The sequence below is a fragment of the Scyliorhinus canicula genome, chromosome 4 (genome assembly GCF_902713615.1).
Source record: "Scyliorhinus canicula chromosome 4, sScyCan1.1, whole genome shotgun sequence".
NCBI lineage: Eukaryota > Metazoa > Chordata > Chondrichthyes > Carcharhiniformes > Scyliorhinidae > Scyliorhinus > Scyliorhinus canicula.
In genome coordinates, this window is record NC_052149.1 from 179,178,407 (window position 1) to 179,200,540 (window position 22,134).

The 22,134-nt window shown below is 48.1% G+C and overlaps 2 protein-coding genes across 5 annotated transcripts in view; one reads left to right on the forward strand and one right to left on the reverse strand.

Moving 5' to 3' along the window:
* The window catches only part of sncb (synuclein, beta), an 84,548-nt gene extending 73,768 nt beyond the window's left edge, over nucleotides 1–10,780 (reverse strand). The window contains exons 1-4 of one of the 4 annotated variants that reach the window (XM_038795638.1): nucleotides 10,618–10,780; nucleotides 10,223–10,366; nucleotides 9,684–9,722; nucleotides 6,602–6,753 (exon numbers count right to left, since the gene is read on the reverse strand). In XM_038795638.1, the coding sequence (XP_038651566.1) occupies nucleotides 6,602–6,753; nucleotides 9,684–9,722; nucleotides 10,223–10,343 (312 nt within the window). In that variant the 5' untranslated portion in view covers nucleotides 10,344–10,366; nucleotides 10,618–10,780. The other 3 variants (XM_038795640.1, XM_038795639.1, XM_038795637.1) reach the window with 3 other exon arrangements.
* Nucleotides 10,781–11,055: 275 nt separating this feature from the next.
* The window catches only part of LOC119965200 (eukaryotic translation initiation factor 4E-1A-like), a 55,924-nt gene continuing 44,845 nt past the window's right edge, over nucleotides 11,056–22,134 (forward strand). The window contains exon 1 of the mRNA XM_038795629.1: nucleotides 11,056–11,109. Coding sequence (XP_038651557.1) covers nucleotides 11,071–11,109 — 39 coding nt within the window. The 5' untranslated portion in view covers nucleotides 11,056–11,070. The remainder of the gene's footprint in view (nucleotides 11,110–22,134) is intronic.

A 22,134-nucleotide genomic window follows, 5' to 3' on the forward strand; every position in this document is an offset into this window, starting at 1 on the left:
ATATCTGTTGATGGTTTACACTCCCCAAGATAAAAAAATCTGGTGAAGAAATTGAAAGTACATTTGTTAAATGACTTGGAAGAACAATGTTTTAAATTCCTGATTTTCTGCAGACATTATTCATCAAATTAATTCAAGTCCACCTATACCCCTCTTATTATTGAATCTGGAACATTGTTACAGCTCGATATTTGGATAGTTTCCCAAAGGAGGAATATATGACTTCATGATTCCTGTACCAGCCACCCGGACAGGCGCCAGAATGTGGCGACTAGGGGCTTTTCACAGTAACTTCATTGAAGCCTACTCGTGACAATAAAGCAATTTTCATTTCATTTTCATGATATGTTTGGTAAATACTAGGCCTAATAAAATCCCCCCCCCCACCCTTGCTCTCACCTTAAATAATGAAGTGACACTTGCAATTTTACTAACCAACAATAAAAATTTTGAATCTAGAGAGCTTTAGAAAATTATGACTAACTCACCTGCAATTTTGTCACCTGTGTGTTTTTCTTAATCCTTTGGAGTGGGAGGCATCACATCGAACAAGTTTGTCCTGAGACCCATTATTCTCCCTATTATCATATTACTTACATTAAATTTACGAAGCTCTTCTCCTTGACTTATTTTTAGGTTCCTTTGTGCCACAAGTACTCATTTAACAAGTCTACCATTTCCTTATTGTCCATTATTGTCTCTCCTACATCTACCTTAAATGAGACCATATTTTCCTTTATTCTTTTAATATATTTAGAAGAAATGCTGTTTGATCTTATATTCTTTGCAAGTACTTTTCTGCAAATTTTCTTTTTGCACCCCATTACTTTCCTTGTACCCCTTTATTGCTATTTATAACGCTCCCTGCCAGCTAGATTTTCACTTTTTCTTGCATTTGAAAATGCCTTTTCTTTCAGACTGACAATGATTTACAATCAATGGTTGATTTATTTAATGGTTAAAATTGAAGACAAATGTCAAATGATCCCATTCCATTACAGTACCACAATTCATATATTTGTGAGCTATAAAACAAATGTGATAGCAATACAACTCTTGGGGGAGTAGTACAGTGTTTATTGGGTAGTTTTCTCTTCTGAAAGCAGTCGTGCTGTTTCTTCAGCAATTGGATAAGGCCTATGGCCAGAACTGTATATTAGCATTTGCAATTGCAACTGCCTATACCTTGTAATATAAAAGCAAAATACTGTGGATGCTGGAAATCTGAAATAAAAGCAGAAATTGCTGGAAAAACTCAGCAGGTCTGGCAGTATCTGTACAGAGAAACAGAGTTAATAATAATAATAATCTTTATTGTAACACTGGAATGAAGTTACTGTGAAAAGCCCCTAGTCGATACATTCCGGCGCCTGTTCGCGTAGATAGAGGGAGAATTCAAAATGTCCAAATTACCTAACAGCACGTCTTTCCTGACTTGTGGGAGGAAACCGGAGCACCCGGAGGAAACCCATGCAAACAGAGGCAGAACGTGCAGACTCCACACAGACAGTGACCCAAGCCGGGAATCGAACCCGTGACCCAGGAGCTGTGAAGCAGCAGTGCTAACCACTGTGCTACCGTGCCGCTCATTAAAATAACGGCTGTTGTAACTCGGATTCAAGCTGAGGTTGCTGCGGCCACAACGCAAAGTACTACCCGTTATACAATCACGTCGCCAGAGTTAACATTTAACTCTGGCTCTGAAGGAGAGTCATACAGACAGAAAATCTGTTTCTTTCTCCATAGATGCTACCAGTCCTGCTGAGTTATTCTAGCATTATCTGTTTCTATTGCATATATATAGTTTCTTGATCATTATGTAGAATTATTTTCCATACCCTTGTAAACAGTGAAGGCTCAACATCACCAAAGGCTCCAATGTCGAACGGCTTCTACTTTAGACAGCACAATTATTCTAGTAATGATGAAGATAAAAACTGCATTTAGTTTCTGGACCACTAATTGTTTCCATAGCCTCATGACATAATTGTCAGGATGCTTTATTCTCTACAAATCATGACTTCTTTTTCCTGTGATTCATGACAACAAAAACAAACTTTGTGAGCTATTCGTAATAGTCATAATGTTCCTAAGGCCCTCAGTGCAGTAGGTTAGAAACTATTGTCGATGTTTGTTGCTGATTTATCTTGACTCCTGTCACAAATAATTTGTTCTGCCTCAGCCTTTTCTTTGTAGGAGGTTTGAAACTGACACAAATTGTAAGGATGGTCAGTGGAAGACTGTGAATTTTGGTTGGGAATCCAGATTGTAGACCACACCTCTCGATCCAAAAGTCCAGAATAATTAGACATGTCATTCTACTCCATTGCACAACTGTGACGTAGTGAAGGTGCACTTCAGATGCCCGCTGTTATGTAGCATTCAGAAGATATGTCAGACTTTTTAACATAACTCAAAAATCTTGCCAGATATTGCGGGTCCATTCCAAAGGGTGGATTTAGTGTTCATAAACAACAAATAGCTAACTTCCATGTTGTAGCTTGATGGATGTGGGAAGAGATAGGACCAGCTCCATGAACGGAGTAATATTCTGACCAATATTTAAATTAAAAATAGGAATCAGAAATATATTTTATGTGTTTTGTATTGCACAGCTCTGTCTCTAGAATGCAACTAATATAAGTTTCTTTACCTGAACTCATTGTAGACCTATTAATTTAATGGGAATATTCAAAACCTCTGAACTTTTGGTAACCTAACCACCTATACACATGTTTCTAATAACCCTTAATCACTCTCATTTGTTTAAAAGAGCCTGTTATTTCAGACACTACTTGCTCACCAAACTTTCCATTCATTACTTAAACTGGTTAAATGACTTCTGACCAATTTGAGAAGTATTAAGGACCTTATTACAGGTGACACATGACTGGCATTTCTGAAGTCATATATTTCAATATTATGTTTTCCATTTCATATGCTATTTCACTTATAGATTATGAATGAAGATGAATAAAGGGAATTTATTCTATTTTCATCTAAATAAAATGTTGTCTTAGGTCACTTAGTTGATCAGGGCTGTTCCACAAATACCGATTCTTTAAAAGTCTTCTTTCCTGTATGATTTGCCAATGAACTAGCAAGGTGCGGTGCATTCCATCTTGTCCTTTAATTGTAACAATGCACACTTTAACCGAGTTTTAATTTTTAAAAAGTTATTAATTCTATCCTCTTTTACATAGATACATGGATACATAGAAGATAGGAGCAGGAGGAAGCCTTTTGGCCCTTCGAGCCTGCTCCATCATTCATCACGATCATGGCTGATCATCCAACTGAATAGCCTAATCCTGCTTTCTCCCCATAGCCTTTGATCCCATTCTCCTCAAGTGCTATATCCAGCCACCTCTTGAATATATTCCTCTTTTCACCATTTTGTCGCTGAGAAAGCACATTCAGTATAGAGTGGCTATTAGAAAGTGTGAACCATCCCATCTCCAGACAGCCTAACCAAGACTGAGAATCCACATTGTAAATCCTCAGGTCCAAAACCTTACATCCTGTTACTCTGTGGTGTATCATATTAAATACCACTGTGGTGTGCAGCAGACAGACCTCCAAGTTCACAATTTGAAGAAGACTCAATATTTTTCTATAAATTTTAAACTCACTAAGATCTTCTTGGATGGAAAATAAGATTTTACAAATAAGAATTTTAAGAAGGAATTAATAAAATTATTTGGAGGGTATATTAAATAACACTCGGAAATGGGCAAGGAGATTAACACACGTTGGTTCGTTGCATTGTTGGACCAAGTTGCAATGGTGCTGCTTGCGTTTTAAAATGATAGCTGCAGTCAGCCAGCACTACATTGGCTTCATGCATCAGCATGACTGGCCAGCAATATTTAAAAGCAGTGACTTTAAATGAAGATACACCATGACTGCAAGAAGTAATGTGATTTTCTTCCCAAAGTAAATCTGGGCTTTGATACTTGGCTGAACATGGCAGTGAGCGAGCACCAAGGTTTTTGGATGGCATACTGGTGGTCATAGTGTAAGATGTGGAAAGGGAGAGAAAAATCTTTGTGTGACAGGAGGTACACCAGCCATATATTCAGGAGGTATTGGGATGATTTAGTGGCAGACATTAATCCGAGGAGTGTTGCTCCAAGACCATGGGTGTATTGCAACAAGGAGTTTAACAATCTGAAACAAGTTGTTAAGGTGAATGAGTTCATCTTCAAATGGCATATCTTAACAACTCCAAAACTAGCCTCTTCCACTGCTCAATTCTCTACACTCTCATAACCCACCTAATAACATCTCAATCGTAATACTTCACACACACACACTGTTGCATGCTCGTATCCACAACACACAGTTCTCATCCACTGGCAGCTATTCAACAATGATAGCCACATCAAATAAACCAATCGCAGAAACATTAATGACACACTTCCCCCTTTCTTGCTGGAGAAAGTAGTGTGTAACATGAGGCAGCAGGAAAGAAGAATGGGAGAACAAGCGTGTCATCCCTAAAGGAGACTGTTTGCCATCTTGGAAAGAGACTGTTGGGACTAGTGCAGCTGGACAGGACTGATGATGAGGGCATCTGCATACTTAATCTCTCTCTTGTCCCACCTTTCCCTCATCACATAACATTTTCAGATTTATAAACTGCAGATGATGCAAGCACTCAGTTTTTATTTTCTGTTCTTTCCTCATTTAAACCCAGCCCATGTTCCTTTTTAGACACCAAGAACTGGCACCATCCCAGTCAGAGGAAGGAGATGATGAACAGAGTGAAGATGATGAGACACTGTCTCCTTATATTACACATAAAATCACCAGGTACTGACACTATGTGTACTTTAGAGGCCAGTATTGAATAGGAATCTGCATGTGGTTTGACACCAGGCACAAGTCGATCAGAGCGAGGACAAGAGAAAGAATAGTGCAGATGCAAGACCATGATTAGTTCACTGCAGAAGAGACAGATGTGGACTTTGATGTGTTTGGTTACTGAAGAATGTTGATGAATATGCACAACCAAATGCTCGTTGCACTAGAAAGCCAGCACTCAATGTCAAGGAGAATAGAGGAGTTCAGAATCAACTTTGCACAAGGTTGATCAAAAAATGAAACCGATCCTTTCCACATGACTGAGTGGTCAGCTCTATCACTACTGTGGAACTCACCATGATTCAGAGTCTGATGGTTGATTCCAAAGTTTGGATTGCCACACAGTGTCCAATGCAGCACAAACAGCCAGCATCAGTGGTCTAAATGCTGCACTGGAAAATTAAGAATGTTACCTTGCAAGCTGAGACTGCTGCCATTGTGACTCTGAATACCTCCATCCAACGAGTTTGTCAGGATGTCATTGCAGTTCATTAACCTGTCCACCAATCAATCAACAGGATTTGAAGGCAGCTCCTGAAAAGAGTGGCAGTAGCTTGATAGAGCATACCTATTATCCATTTGCAGGATTTCAGTATTTGTGTTCCTACCCCTGCCAATCTGCCAGTGCCCTTGCTGTTCCCCAGCAGCCAGCCAGACCTGACGTCTGGCGCCCAGGCTGAGATAATACAGTCTGAAGTTGGGCCCTCTTGGCACAGGGTAGCTTGAGGTCATCCTCTGCCGGCTCCTTAAGTGAAGCCTGAACAACTTTCCACTAGCTATCCTGCAGACACTGGGGCAGCAAACATTTTTCATGAGTACCAGGACAAAGGATATACAGCACCTGTATTCTATTAAATGGGTTTGAGAGAAGTGGCAGAGGAAGGGGGAACCTTCAGTCCATTCTGCTGTGCCAGGTTAAGGTAGTGTATTGGCTAGAATGTGAAGTTTGAAAATGACAATGATGGTGTCAAATCAGGATTGCACAAAAATTGATATCTAATTTGCCAGCTCTGCATGCTACGAATGATCACTAGAAGTGTGCACACAAATCCCTTTTAACAAGATGGCATTACAGAATCACAGAATTGGTACTGTGCAGAAGGAGGCCATTCGACACATTGGGTGGAATTTTTCGCCAGTGGTATTTTCCACTCCCACTCAAGTCAATGGACTTTTTAATGGCTTGTCACATTTTCCAGTTTCACCTGCTTTCCAAACAAGCATCGTGATTTGTTGCCATCCCCCTGTATTTTCCCAACACCCCTGCACATTATTTTTATTCAAGTAATCATCTAATGCCTTCTTGAATGCCTCAACTGAACCTCTGCCACACTTCCAAGCAGTGCATCCCAGACCCCAACCACTCATGCATCCTGCACATTTCACATTAGAGGTCAATGCGTACATTTTGGACCCTATCTTTGAGCATTAGGTGACCTCATTGTGCTTGAAAAAAAGGTACTTAACAGCAAAATTTAGCCCCCATTGAACCTCTATCTAAATTTCTGTCTATAATGAAAATCATTAAGGAGAGTAAATCTCAAATCATTTAAAAGAGCTTGTAGATATTCAAATCTAAATAAAATTGAGACTTCAGTCATGTCTTGTGTACTCATTGTATGCTGGACATTTACATGCTTTTTAAAAAAGTGTACAGCATTAGCTCAATCTGAATGGTTTGATGTATGATTACAGCTGCAGAGAATGGGGTGTGGCATGCTTGATGAAGGCCTACCTTTACTTCGGATGGGAAATCTTCCTTTTTCACCAGACCGGTGGCTGCCGCAATGTTCCCAGCTCCATCCACCGTCTTCTGAGCCACGGCTGAGACCCCAGTGATAACAGCACCTCCCACCAAAGAGGCCTGCTCCTTTGTCTTCTCAGCGACTGAAAAGGAAGTATTAATATACTCTGATTCTATTCAAAGGAAGGTTTACTTATTCCAATTCCTTCTTTTCCGAGCCACTTTTCAAATCAATGTAAAATTAATTGCTTAAACTGAACTGATATCTTCCTTGGATTTAAAAATAAATAATCCCCTAACCATTTAGAACATAGAACATAGAACAGTACAGCACAGAACAGGCCCTTCGGCCCTCAATGTTGTGCCGAGCCATGATCACCCTACTCAAACCCACATATCCACCCTCTACCCATAACCCAACAACCCCCCCCCTTAACCTTACTTTTATTAGTAACCATTTTAACCATTTCTTCATTGCAATCCTGGATTCACTGAGAAGTGTTTCATTTTAATGTAAATTAACTTTGGTGTAGAGAAAAATAGAATTGACGTATGAATACAGGAATAGTTTAAACAAAGGGCGACACAGTGGCACAGTGGTTAGCATTGCTGCCTCACAGTGCCAGGGATCTGCATTCAATTCTGGCCTCGGGTGACTGTCTCTGTGGAGTTTGCATTTCCTCCCTATGTCTGCTTGGGTTTCCTCCGGGTGCTCCGGTTCCCTCTCACAACCCAAAGATGTGCAAGTGAGGTGGATTAGCCATGCTAAATTGCCCCTTAGTGTCCAAAAGATTAGGTGGGTTTACTGGGATATGGGGATAGGGTGGGGGTGTGAGCCTAGGTAAGGTGCTCTTTCCAAGGGTCGGTGCAGACTTGATGGGCCGAATGGCCTGCTTCTGCGCTGTAGTGATTCTTCGATTCTAAGTTGCCTGACCTTCTATTGTTAAGTGCTATTATTTCTAGCTGGCAAGATACAAAGTTCTACCCTTGAACACCATGCAGCATGGATACGCAAAAGATAGAATTGTGAACGACGTGCTTACCTGTATCAATTTTAGAATGACATGGACAACAGCTTGAACACTTTAATGTGATCAATATAGCTTTTCAAACTTTTCAAGAATGCTGTGGATGTAATTATTATTACATCGAGATGGTCATCATCCTAATCATTCAATTGAGGTTTGAGTAAAGCAATTTTGTATCTAGAATTTCAGGAAAAGGTGCTTATTTACATCAGCTGGTCAGTTAACTGAGTGTGTTTGTTGTCCCACAATTATCCAAAAATATCATGTCCTCTTCCTTCCAAGAAAACCACAAACTATTTAATCACACCACTTTGTTTTCTCTTTCCCCTTTCTTTTGCTAACTCTGACCACAAACCCTACGCCCTGGTCAAATGGAAAACAGGAGAAATGGAACAGATCGTTGTGTTTATTTTTTTTAAATAAGGATGTGGCTGAAAGAAAACTCATATCCCTTGAAAGGTACAATTCAGGATGTTTGGCTCATTAGTAATGTAAATAGATTGATCAATTTGGGTCTTTTTTGCAATATTAAAGAGAATATGTGAATGAAATTTCTAAACAGTCTTCTTCCGTTGCAGTCATACTGGCATTTTTATGATTCTGTGGCAGCAAAGTCATGGAGTCCAATCTAATTCTGTGGTGCATGAAAGTAGGAGAAATAAAATTCCTGGTGGTTGTATAACTCAAACTCACTTTTCCATTCACAAGAGGCATTGTAACTATGGTCTCATGACATATGGAAATTTGCAGCCTAAAACTGTAACTTAGCAATGAAGCATATTAGAAACATTTATTTATTATGAACAATAAATTGTTCCAAATTTTATATTTCAATTGCTTTTGGTGTGATTTGCACATATGTCCATAATCAAACTTATGTGCATTGTATGCTCGCAGGTCTGCACACTGAATTGGCCAGAATTCCACTTCAGCAGCATCCTTCTCCACCACAGAGGTCCCTAAGTGGAAATGTATCAGTATATAATGACAATACCTACAACTATTTGAGCACACAATGTTTCCAGACCAGAATGTGCAGTATAACTGCAGTTTTGAATTATCGATGGTACCTACATCCATTTGAGCACACAATGTTTCCAGACCATCATGTGGAGTATAACTGCAGTTTTGAATTATTAACAGTAATTGTTAATTACTTGGTAATCTTACATGAATCAAAATCATTTTGAACTTGACAGCCCAGAACTTACTGGATGCAATACTAGCAAACGGGCAGTCAAAATTAATATGACACTACTTTGTCTATTTGTTTGAGAACAAAGTGACTTTGTAACCTGTTTATTTTAAATGGGCAATCCTTCCCATAGAATAAATAAGTACTGATCTTGAGTATTGCTGAAAAAGACATTTTGTCAAAGCTTTTTGCCCGGCACTCATCAGGTCAATGGCAAGAATACTTGCCAACCAATCTGCAGTTTCTTCTCATACAGTATACAGTTGTTGTCTCCCCTGAGGTTGGTTGGTATTCTTGTGATTCTGCAGATGAGTGCAAACCCAAAAGCTTGGACAATATGTCTTTTTCAACAATACTCAAGATATTAAGCATTCATACATTAACATCGCACACGGCAATTCTAAACTTTTATATGTGTTTGCAACTTCATTGTAAAAGCCAGGTTGACACAGTAATAAGGCAACTTCTCTGAGAAACGTTTCACCTTATTACAGTGAAAATTATTCGTGCATTTAACTTCACCATTTGCAACACATGGTTGTAGTTGACGGATGTACGGGATGCCAAGTTACTTATTCAGCTACAGGTAAACTGTAAGGGCAAGCTACACTTCCGATTAATCCTCTGGAGTTTTACGTCACGCTATGTTGAACTGGAAAGATTACTGTTGTTAATGGTCTGATCGCTTTCTGTCCACAAATGCAGAACCAACATCTTACACCAGCTCCTCGATAGTCAACACAGAGAGAGAGAAAAAAAATCCTTTGATTTCGGCACATTGATGAAAGCGAGTACCAGCAATTGCATCGTTGCACATTTCAATAAGTGGAAACATTCGGGTGAAACTTACCGGAAACGACACTTGAAACACCCTCTTTGGTTTTGGACCCTGAGGATAAAGATTGATCACAAACACGGTTATCCCTGGGCAAATATCGGAATTCACCATTTTGCAAAAGGTTTTGCAAATGTAACAAATGTCACGATTACTATTGCTTCTTTCTTTGATGGGAGGCGGGCGATCTGAATGTGTTGGAAAGAGGATCTTTTCCCCTGGGTTGGAGGACTGTACCATATGGCTGGTCAATCTGCTTAGCGGAAATAAGACTCGAGCCAACAACGAGAGCAGCCCGGGGATGAAGAATGGGTCCATCCCTCGAGATTAAACCTTTTTTTTCCCGTTCATTTATTTATTTGACAGCCCGTGCAGCTAACTTTGTATTTCTAATATTCAATTGACAAAAGACCGCTTCAGCCCAGTGCAATGCCGGGACTGGGGAAGTCACCCGTCCCAGACACTTGGCGGCAGGAAGGTTTTTCATTGTGCAGCTGGAAGGGGCGACACGACCTTCCATGTATACGTTCGCTGGCTTTAAAATGTGTACGTACCGACATAGAGCACTCCCTCTTTGGTCTTCTCTGCCGCTTCTGCTACACCCTGTTTGGTTTTCTCAGCTGCAGCGGCCACTCCTTCCTTCGCTTTGGACAGTCCTTTCATGAAAATATCCATTTTGGTCCTCGATCAGTGGAACACTGTGGAACAAGCATCTACTAAATCTGACTGATTCACCCTCTTCAGAGTCAAACATCAGCGAAGGAGATAACAGGCACCGACTGAAAATGATACAAGCATCGTCACTGACCTTTGCCAAGCAGGATTCGAATGGAGTGAAGAGATTTGATCAAAACATCATGTGGGGAGGGTGGGTGGGGGGGGTGCTTTCAGATTAAAGGGGGATGGAGATCATCCAGTTCGGATGTGATGTTGCCACCGATTCACTGACCTGTCAGCGTGAAGCTACTGTCGTGCTGTCTGGAGTGCTGTCCCTCCGAGGCTCTATCCCCTCCTACTCCTCCTGTATCTATTGCTCTCCAGAAAGAGCGTGTGATTTCATCAAAGTGTCGTGCAATCACACACGGACACTGGCACATCCCCCCCACCACCCCCAGTGCATTGTAACTCCCCGAAGACAAGTCACATTATTTTCACCAGTGATCGCTGTGTCTTTTGTGCCACTCCGATGTCTCTCCTTTCAATATAGCAGGAGGGTTTTTTTTCCAGTTTCACGGTGGGAGGGCGAAATCGCCCTTTCTTTTAACCAACATATTTCAGCCGTTGTACCCCCCCCCCCTCCTATATTAGCAGAGACGATTTAGGCACACAACAGCACACCCTGCTCCATCAAATTCTGTAATGTAAAGGATGTTATGTCAGTACTACCTCCATAGCTCGGTCGATGCCCCGGAATGTTTCCACTTTGGAGCGCTTTAATCTGGTCAGTAAAGTTTCCAACAAATTACAAAACTGCAGACTAATAAGTGGGGGGGGGGGGGGGGGGGGTTTGGGAAAGTAAAAGAAAGGGCAATGTGAAAGAGCAGGTTCACCATAGGGTACGTTTTTTTTAAATTTAGAGTATCTGATGCACTATCAATTACAACGAGGTGAGAGTAGAGAGTAATCGAGGCTTAATTAAGCAGAGATGTGTTGCCTTCTGCAGCTGCTACTAGAATGGGAGCAGCTCGGTGTGCACACACATTTATACTCCGCCTACTGGGAGGATCCAGCAGGCAGGGATCTACCCCCGTACCTGTAGGACAGGAGCCTTACCGTATTACCTCTAATACACGTATTATACAAACAGTGGTGACTACCACATTCACCCCCTGTTAAAAAAAGAGTCCAGCAGCAGTGGTGGAAAAAAAACTATGTGCAAGTATGCGAGAATTTGAAGTTTGCAGTATTTTGAAAAATTCACAAGTTTAGCCGGTCAGGTGCCTTGATCCTCCGCTGAGAGTGCCGCAGTCCCGGTGGTGATGCAGGCGCCGGCTTGGTCGCCTGTGACTCCGGGAACGTGTTGTCCTTGGCTTCATCCCTGGGTGGAACCAGTGGAAGGACGGATCGTCCTGGGGTAGGGGCTGTAGTGAGGTGCGCTGGGGGGAGGGTGGGTGGTGCCGGGGCAATCGGAGGGAGGGGGTGCCGAGTGGTGTGGGGTCGTGGGTGGGGATCTAGCTGGTGCCAGGTTCCTGAGGGAGACTGTGTCCTGGCAGCCGTTGGGGTACGCCACGTAGGCGTACTGCGGGTTTGCATGCAGCAGCTGTACTCGCTTGACCAACGGGTCCGCGTTGTGGAGTCGCACGTGTTTGTGGAAGAGAACGGGTCCTGGAGCTGCCAGCCACGTTGGAAGCGAAACCCCGGAGGTGGACCTCCTAGGGAAGGCAAGGAGACGTTCATGGGGCATTTCATTAGTTGCATTTCAAAGTAGCGATCGGATGGAGTGGAGCGAATCGGGGAGGACCTCCTGCCAGCGGGTGACCAGGAGATTTTTAGACCACAGGGCCAGCAGGACGGCCTTGCAGACCGTCCCATTCTCCCTCTCCACCTGCCCGTTTCCACAGGGGTTGTAGCTGGTCGTCCTGCTCGAGGCAATGCCCTTGCTGAGTAGGAACTGACGCAGCTCATCACTCATAAAGGAGGATCCCCAGATGCTGTGGATGTAAGCGGAGAAACCAAACAGGGCGATGATGGTGTTGAGTGCTTTGATGACATTGCAGACGTCATATCGGGGCATGGGATGGTGAACGGGAATCTGGAGTATTCATCGACCACATTCAGGAAGTACATGTTTCGGTCGGTGGAGGGAAGGGGTCCCTTGAAGTCCATGCTGAGGTGTTCAAAGGGGCGGGAGGTCTTCAGCAGGTGCGCTCGGTCTGGCTAGTAGAAGTGCGGCTTGCACTCAGCGCAGACCTGGCAGTCTCTGGTGACAGCCCTGACCTCCGCAATGAAGTAGGTCAGGTTGTGGGCCTTTATGAAGTGAAAGAACCGGGTGACCCCTGGGTGACCGAGGCCATCGTGTAGAGCCCAGAGTAAATCCACTTGTGCGCTGGCACATGTACCTCAGGATAGTGCATCGTGTGGCTCGTTGAGCTTACCGGGGCGAGACAAAATCTCGTAATTGTAGGTGGAGAGCTCGATCCGCCACCTTAAGATTTTATCATTTTTGATCTTGCCCCGCTGTGTGTTATTAAACATGAAGGCAACTGACCGTTGGTCAGTGAGGAGAGTGAATCTCTTGCCGGCCAGGCAATGCCTCCAATGCCGCACAGCTTCTATGATGGCTTGGGCCTCCTTTTCGACAGAGGCGTGCCAAATTTCGGAGGCATGGAGCGTGCGGGAAAGGAATGCCACGGGTCTGCCTGCCTGGTTGAGGGTGGCGGCGAGAGTGACGTCTGATGCATCACTCTCGACCTGAAAGGGGAGGGTCTCGTCGACCGCGTGCATCGTGGCCTTGGCGATGTCGGCCTTGATGCGGTTGAAGGTTTCACGGGCCTCAGCCGTCAGGGGGAAAACTGTGGAGTGGATGAGTGGGAGGGCCTTGTCCGCATAGTTCGGGACCCACTGGGCATAATAGGAGAAAAACCCCAGGCATCGGTTCAGGGCCTTGGGGCAGTGGGGGAGTGAGAGTTCCATGAGGGGGTGCATGCGGTCGGGAGCGGGCCCTAGAACTCCATTTTGCACCACGTAGCCAAGGATGGCTAAGCGGTTGGTGCTGAACACGCACTTCTCCTTGTTATACGTGAGGTTCAGAAATTTGGCGGTTTGGAGAAATTTGAAAAGGTTAGCATCGTGGTCCTGCTGGTCTTGGCCACAGATGGTGATGTTATCTAGGTACGGGAAGGTGGCCTGCAGCCCGTACCAGTCAACCATTCGGTCCATCTCACGTTGAAAGACCGAGACCCTGTTAGTGACGCCGAAGGGGACCCTAAGGAAGTGGTAAAGGCGGCCGTCTGCTTCGAACGCAGTGTACTGGCGGTCCGACTTGCGGATGGGGAGCTGGTGGTAAGCAGATTTCAGGTCCACTGTCAAAAAGACCCGGTACTGTGCAATCTAATTGAGCATTTCAGATATGCGTGGGAGGGGGTACGCGTCGAGCTGCGTGTACCAATTGATGGTCTGACTGTAGTCAATGACCATCCTCTGTTTCTCCCCAGTCTTTACCACTACCACTCGGGCTCTCCAGGGGCTATTGCTGACCTCAATAACGTCTTCCCGTAGAAGCCGCTGGACCTCCGACCTGATGAAGGTCCTGTCCTGAGCACTGTACCGTCTGCTCCTGGTGACGACGGGTTTGCAATCCGGGGTGAGGTTTGCAAACAGGGAAGGTGGGTCGACCTTAAGGGTCGTGAGGCCACAGACAGTGAGGGGTGGTAGGGGTCCCTCGAATTTTAGAGTTAGTCTTTGGAGGTTGCACTGGAAGTCCAGGCCGAGTAACAGGGCAGCGCAGAGGTTGGGGAGGACGTAGAGACAGAAGTTGTTGAACTCTACACCCTGGACGGTGAGGGTGACGATGCAGTACCCCCGGATTTCCACGGAATGGGATCCGGAGGCCAGGGAGATTCTCTGGGTAACGGGGTGCACCACGAGGGAGAAGCGCCTTACTGTGGAGGGGTGGATGAAGCTTTCCGTGCTCCCGGAGTCAAGAAGGCAAGCTGTCTTGTGCCCATCAACCTTTACCATCGTTGTCGTGGTTGTGAGGCCGGGACTGGTCGAGCGTAATGGACGCGAGTTGCGGTTGGTGTTGGTAGGCCCCAGGCTGGTCGGCGGCGGTGGCAGGTGATGAACGGCCCGATGAAGACCCGACAAGCAGGGGTCCTGAGACGTCGTCCAAAATGGCGCCGAAGATGGCGGCGCCCAAGGTGCGCACATGGCAGGCATGGTTAAAGATGGCGGCACCCACGGGCCGCACGTGTTCTGCTGGGAGGAAGATAGCGGCGCTCACGGGCCCCACGTGGTTTGTGTGAACGAAAATGACGGCGCCCACGGGTAGCACGTGGGGGTTGCAAGAATAATGGGCCCGGATACAGCGGCGATCGACCGGGCCTGGCACACGGCACCCTTCTTTCCGCAGGCCTTGCAGGTTGCGCTCCGTGCCGGGCAGCATTGTCGGGTGTGCTTTGTCTGCCCGCAGAAATAGCACTTGGGCCACCCGGGGTTGGCTAGCTGCTGCGCGACGCAGGCTTGTGGTTGGCTGGTGGCGGCTGCTGGTGAGGCCCACGATGTCCATGAGGGCGCTGTGCGGTCGGGGGTGTATGCCGTGCGGTCGGGGGCGTACGACTGTATGTTGCGGGAGGCTACCGTTAGAGAATTTGCGGGTTGCCTGGTCACTGCGAGGACGAGCGTACCCCCTTCTAATAGGCGCTGGAGGATGTATGCCGACTGCATGCCCGTAACAAAAGCGTCCCTGATTAAGAGTTCTGTACGTTCCGCGGCCGAAACTGCCTGGCAATCGCAGTTCCTTGCCAGGATGTGCAGGGCACGCCAGAAATTGTCTAATGACTCACCGGGGAGTTGTTGCCTCGTGGATAGGAGGTGCCTGGCGTAGAGTTTGTTAACCGGCTGGATATAGTGTCCTTTCAGAAGCTCCATAGCTTCAGGATAAGTGGCCGCATCCCGGAAAAGGGGAAAAATCTCGGGGCTCACCCGTGAGTACAGGATCTGAAGCTCCTGTGCGTCCGAGGGCTGTTCAGTCGCTGATCTGAGGTAGCCAGTGGTCGAAGGCCGACGCGGCGTGGTCTGCTTAAAGGTGCAGCTGCAGGCAATCTGGCTTGATGCGTAGTTCCATCACTGTAATATCTCTGCTTAATAAATTGATGCACTATCAATTACGATGAGACGAGAGTAGAGAGTAATCGAGGCTTTATTAAGCAGAGATGGGTTGCCTTAAATTCGCCCTGAGAGGATCGGTGCAAGGGTTCTTTAAACGGTGGCAACCTTTCCTCGACTTTCTGGCTCAACGATAGGGTACTGGGACAGTAGCAGCAGCAACCCGGGGGGGGTGGGTGGGGACGTTGATTATGTTAGCTTATTTTATTTAAATTTGAGTTATCTAATTTTAATTTATGGTTAAGTTCTCTTGTTTGGGGGAGGGGGGGGGAAAGTGATACATGTGATGTTACGGTATGGGGGGAATTGTGGGTGTTATGGGGCTGTTAGTTGCATATTACTGCTTTTTGCTATACTTTTTGTTATATTTTCTGTAAAAAATTCCAATAAAAATTATTTAAAAAAAAAAAGAGATGGGTTGCCGCCTGCAGCTGCTACTAGAAATGTTAGCAGCTCGGTGAGCACACACATTTATACTCCTACACATTATACCGGCGGACCCAGCAGACAGGGATCTAACCCCGTATCTGTAGTACAGGAGCCTTACCGTATTACCTCTAATACACGTATTATACAAACAGTGGTGACTACCACAGTATCCAATTCATTTTTTTTCCAATTAAGGGCAATTTAGCATCACCAATCCACCTATCCTGCACATCTTTGGGTTGTGGGGGCGAAACCCACGCAAACACGGGGAGAACGTGTAAACTCCACACGGACAGTGACCCAGAGCCGGGAACAAACCTGGGACCTCAGCACCGTGAGGGAGCCGTGCTAACCACTTGCGCCACCATGTTGCCCTCCAGAGGGTAATGTTAACCAAAGTGTGGGAGGAAGGGTCAGAATCTCCAAACATAAGTGCACCAGGAAATAAAGTTAAATAGTGTAAATGGAAATGGTAAAATTACCCAATTAAATACAAAAACACTTTATCTGAATGCAGGCCACATTTGTAACAAGGTGGGGGAATTGATAGCACAAACGGGAATAAATTAGCGTGATGTGAAAGCTATTACAGACATGTGGCATGATCTAATGCAAACATTTCTAAGTGAGGTATGAGGAGAGATTGAATCGGTCAGGATTGGATTCACTGAAGTTCAGAAGACAGGGGGGATCTCATAGAAACCTATAATATTCCAAGAGGACTACACTGGGTAGATGCTGGAAGAATGTTATCGATGGTGGATGGGTCCAGAACCAGGGGCGGGATTCTCCGACCGCCCCGCCGGGCTGGAAAATCGCTGGGGGGAGGGGGCACCGTGAATCCTGCCCCGCCGCCCTGATGCCGGCTGCCGGATTCTGCGGCGCCGGTTCTTCGGCGGGGGCAGGAATCACACCGCGCCAGTCTGGGGCAGTTGGCAGTGCCCCCCCCCCCCCCCCGGGCGATCCTACACTCTGTGATGGACCGAGTGGCTGCCCATTTTCGGCCAGTCCCGCCGGCGTAAATCAAACAAGGTCCTTACCGGCGGGACCTGTCTCTGTAGGCGGCCTGCGTAGTCCTCGAGGGGACGTGGGGTGATCTGGCCCCGGAGGGTGTCCCCACAGTGGCCTGGCCCACGATCGGGGCCCACCGATCTGCGGTCGGGCCTGTGCCATGGGGGCACTGTTTCACCCCGCGCTAGTTGCTGTAAACATCTGCCATTGCCGGCGGGGGAAGAGCTCCCCTGCGCATGCTTTGGGATCATGGCAGCACACGCTGGCGTTCCCGTGCATGCGGCAACTCGCGCCGGCCAGTGGAGGCCCTTCGTCGCCGGTTGGCGCGTGCCAATCCCTTCGCTGCTAGCTGACGCGGCGCCAACCCCACCGGCGCTAGCCTAGACCCTGAAGGTGCGGAGGATTCCGCACCTTCCGGGCAGCCCGCCGCCGGAGTGGTTCACACCACTCCTCGGCGCCGGTACGGCCCTCCCCGCCGGGTAGGGGAGAATCCCAGCCCAGAGGTCACATTCTGACATTTCGGACAGAGCTGAGGAGAAATTTCTTCACCCAGAGCATCGTGAGCCTGTGGAACATGTGATCACAGAAAATAATTAAGGCCAAAACATTGAAGGCGGGATTCTCTGTCCCATTGCACCAGTTTTCTAGTGTGGCGCACCCCCGCCAGCCAGTCAATGGGGTTTCCCATTGTGGACAGTCCCACACTCTCGGGAAATCCTCGGGCGTGGATGCGCTGCCGGTGCCATGGAGAATCCCGCCTGCAGAGAATCCGGCCCTGTATCTGTTCAAAAAACAGTTAGATAGAGCTCTTAGGGTGAAGGGGTTTCAAAAAATATGGGGGGAAAGCAGGATTAAGCTAATGAGTTGGTGATGCACTATCAATGACCACAGAAACGAGGATGTAGCCCGAATTGAAGGCTTTAATCGACAAGATGTTTCCCCAGCAGCTCAAGTACAGGAAAGGAAGCTGCAGGGGAAACACGGGTTCTTATACCCCGCCTCAATGGGCGGAGCTACCTTACATTGTGACCAATGGGTTACAAACCATTGGGCCAATGAGCAACGCGCCTTCTCCACCAATGCTCAGCAGCCCTAGGTACCGTAGTAACTATTATCATACTACCACATTCACCCCCTGTTGAAAAAGGAACCGGGGGGGGGGCTGCTTGATCGTCCAGCCATAACTGGCGGTCCATGCGGGTGGAATACCATAACTGGTAGTATGACTAGTGATAGGGCACTGCACCCCTCTCGTATGGAGGCTGTCCACTGGCCCGTAACCATTTACAGCGACATCTACAGTTCTATAATTCTGGCAATAGGTTGTGTATATTTCACATTCAAAAGAGTCTATCAATAGTTCATAGTGACTCGATCAGACGGTCGGGAATTCTGGTTGTCCTTAACGATCAACGGAGCTTCGGCGGAGACGTCAATGGAGGTGCAGGCGTCTGTGACTCCGGGAGCATGGATCCGGTCCCCGTGGCGGTTTCAACACCCCTAGATGGCGCTGGTGAGGATGGTCGGACTGGTGAGGGGGCCTCTAATCCTCTAGGTGGCGCAGGTGAGGTGGTTGGTGGACCAGGGAGGGGACCGTCTGTAGAGTGCAGTTGTGGGCGGGGGGGGGGGGGTCCAGGCATAGCCTGCGGGAAAAACGGTTGTCCAGGGAAGGGGGCTATGGTGAGAGGTGCCGGTGGGGGGGGGGAGGGTGGGGCTGGTGGCGAGGGCGATGGAGGGGATCCGGCAGGCGGCAGGTCCCGTAGAGAGACCGTGTCTTGTCAGCCGTCGGGGTACTCCACATACGCATATTGCGGGTTAGCATGGAGCAGCTGGACCCTCTAGACCAACGGGTCCGATTTGTGCTACGCACATGTTTCCGGAGCAGGATGGGCCCAGAGGCTGCCAGCCAGGTCGGGAGCGGGGTCCCTGAGGAAGACTTCCTGGGGAAGACAAGGAGACGTTTGTGAGGTTTTTGGTTAGTTGCAGTGCAGAGCAGTGACCGGATGGAGTGGAGGGCGTCTGGGAGGACCTCCTGCCAGCGGGAGACTGGGAGATTTCTGGACCGCAGGGCCAGTAGGATGGTCTTCCAGACCGTACCGTTCTCCCTCTCGATCTGTCCGTTACCCCGGCGGTTATAAATGGTTGTCCTGCTTGAGGCAATGCGCTTGCGAAGCAGGAATTGACACAGTTCGTCGCTCATGAAGGAGGACCCCCTATCACTGTGTATGTAGGCGGGGAATCCGAATAGGGAAAAAATGCTGTGGAGGGCTTTGATGATGGTCATTGGGGTCATGTCGGCGCAGGGGATGGCGAACGGGAAGCGGGAGTACTCGTCAATCACATTCAGGAAGTACGTGTTGCGGTTGGTGGAGGAGAGGGGACCTTCGAAGTCCATGCTGAGGCGTTCAAAGGGACGGGAAGCCTTTATCAGATGTGCTTTCTCTGGGCGGTAGAAGTGCGGCTTGCACTCTGCGCAGATGTGGCAGTTTCTAGTGACTGTCCTGACCTCCTCCATGGAGTAGGGCAGGATGTGGGTCTTCACGAAATGGAAGAAACGAGTAACCCCCGGGTGGCAGAGGTCCTCGTGCAGGGCTCGGAGGCGGTCCACTTGTGCGTTGGCACATGTGCCGCGGGATAGGGCATCAGGAGGCTTGTTTAGCTTCCCAGGACGATATAGGATCTCGTAGTTGTAGGTGGATAATTCGATCCTCCACCTCAAGATCTTATCGTTCTTTATCTTGCCCTGCTGTGCATTGTCAAACATGAAAGCTACCAACCGTTGGTCCATGAGGAGGGTAAACCTCCTGCCGGCCAGGTAATGCCTCCAATGTCGCACAGCTTCGACTGTGGCCTGTGCTTCCTTCTCGACCGAGGAGTGGCGGATTTCGGAAGCATGGAGGGTGCATGAGAAGAAGGACACGGGCCTGCCCGCTTGGTTGAGGGTGGCTGCCAGAGCTATGTTAGACATGTCACTCTCGACCTGGAAGGGGAGGGAGGGTCTCGTCGATGGCGCGCATCGTGGCCTTTGCGATATCCGCTTTGATGCGGCTGAAGGCTTGCCAGGCCTCCGTCGACAGGGGGAATGTGGTAGTTTGTCGGGCTTTGTCGGCGTAATTGGGGACCCACTGAGCATAATAGGAGAAGAACCCGAGGCAGCGCTTCAGGGCCTTGGAGCAGTGAGGGAGGGGGCGCTCCATAAGGGGGTGCATGCGTTCGGGGTCGGGGCCTATCACTCCATTTCGCACTACGTAGCCGAGGATGGCTAGGCGGTCGGTGCTTAACACGCATTTATCCTTATTGTAGGTCAGGTTCAGGAGTTTTGCGGTCTGGAGGAATTTGCGGAGGTTGGTGTCGTGGTTCTGCTGGTCGTGGCCGCAGATGGTGACATTATCGAGATACGGAAATGTTGCCCGTAAACCGTATCGGTCGACCATTCGGTCCATCTCTCGCTGGAAGACCGAGACCCCGTTTGTGACACCGAAGGGAACCCTTAAGAAATGGTAGAGTCGCCCATCCGCCTTGAACGCAGTGTACTTGCGATCGCTCGCGTAGATGGGGAGCTGGTAGTAGGCAGACTTTAGGTCTACCGTGGAGAAGACATTGTACTGCGTGATCCTGGTGACCAGGTCGGATATATGGGGAAGAGGGTACGCATCTAGTTGTGTAAACCTGTTGATGGTCTGACTGTAGTCTATGACCATCCTATTCGTGTCCGCGGTCTTCACCGCCAAAACTTGTGCTCGCCAGGGGCTGTTTCTAGCCGCGATGACCCCTTCCCTCAAGAGCTGCTGGACCTCGGACCTGATGAAGGTCCGGTCCTGGGCACTGTATCGTCTGCTCCTGGTGGTGATGGGTTTGCAATCCGGGGTGAGGTTTGCAAACAGGGAGGGGGGATTGACCTTGAGGGTCGCGAGGTTGCAGACAGTGAGAGGGGGTATAGGGCTGCCGAATTTAAACGTCAGACTCTGAAGATTACATTGAAAGTCTAACCCCAGGAGTGTGGCCGCGTGCGATGGGGGAGGACGTAGAGCCTATAATTTTTGAAGTCCCTCCCCTGGACAGTGAGATTCGCTTCAGAATACCCCTTTATCTCAACCGAATGGGAGCCAGAGGCCAGGGAGATCTTTGGATTGACAGGATGGACAGGAAGAGAACAGCGTCTTACCGTGTCGGGGTGTATAAAACTCTTCGTGCTCCCAGAGTCGAGCAGACAGGATGTCTCGTGCCTTTTGATCAGTACTTTCGTCGTTGTTGTGGAGAGAGTGCAGGGTCGAGACTGGTCCAAAGTTACCGATGCCAATTGCGGCAGAACTTCGGGGTCATCATCAGGCGGTGCGTGGTCCTTGGAGCCGGTCCAAGATGGCGGCGCCCACTGGTCGCACGTGGCTGAGGGTGGACAAAATGGCGGCGTCCATCCCCCACACGTGGCGTCAGCAGAGAAAGGTGGCAATGCCCGGAGGCCACACGTGGCGCTGGGGGAGGAAGACGGCGCATTTCATGGACCGCAAGGCGCCCGTGGAGAGAGTCAGAGTGGCGACCCGCATTCGCTGCCCCGGACCGCAGTGACCGCCCTGGCTTGGCAGACCACCATGAAATGGCCCTTCTTGCCATACCCCTTACACGTTGCCGATTGGGCTGGGCAATGCTGTCGGGGGTGTTTTGCCTGTCCACAAAAATAGCAACGGGGTCCAGTGGGGTTTCCAGGGTGTCTCGCAGTGCAGGCCTGAGGCGGTTCAGAGTCTGTGGGGGGAGAATTCCACGCTGCCCAGGGGGCCGCCGCGCGGTCGGGGGCGTAGGCGCGGGCGTTTCGGGAGGCAACGTCCAGTGAGTTTGCGAGGGCCCGTGCCTCCGTGAGGCTCAAAGTTTCTTTTTCCAGAAGTCTCTGGTGGATTTATTGGGACTACATACCTGCAACATAAACGTCACGGATCAACAGTTCTGTGTGTTGGCCGAAACGTGCGGGCAGCCGCAGTTCCTCCCCAGTACGAGTAGCGCACAATAAAATTTGTCTAATGACTCACCAGGGTCTGCCGCCTTGTTGCCAGTAGATGCTGAGCATAGACTTGGTTTACTGGGCGGATATAATGTCCTTTGAGTAGTTCCATTGCGGAATCGTAGTCCGTAGCCTCCTTGATGAACGTGTAGACGTCCGAGACAACTCACGAATGCAATACCTGTAGTTTCTGCTCCCTCATAGGTG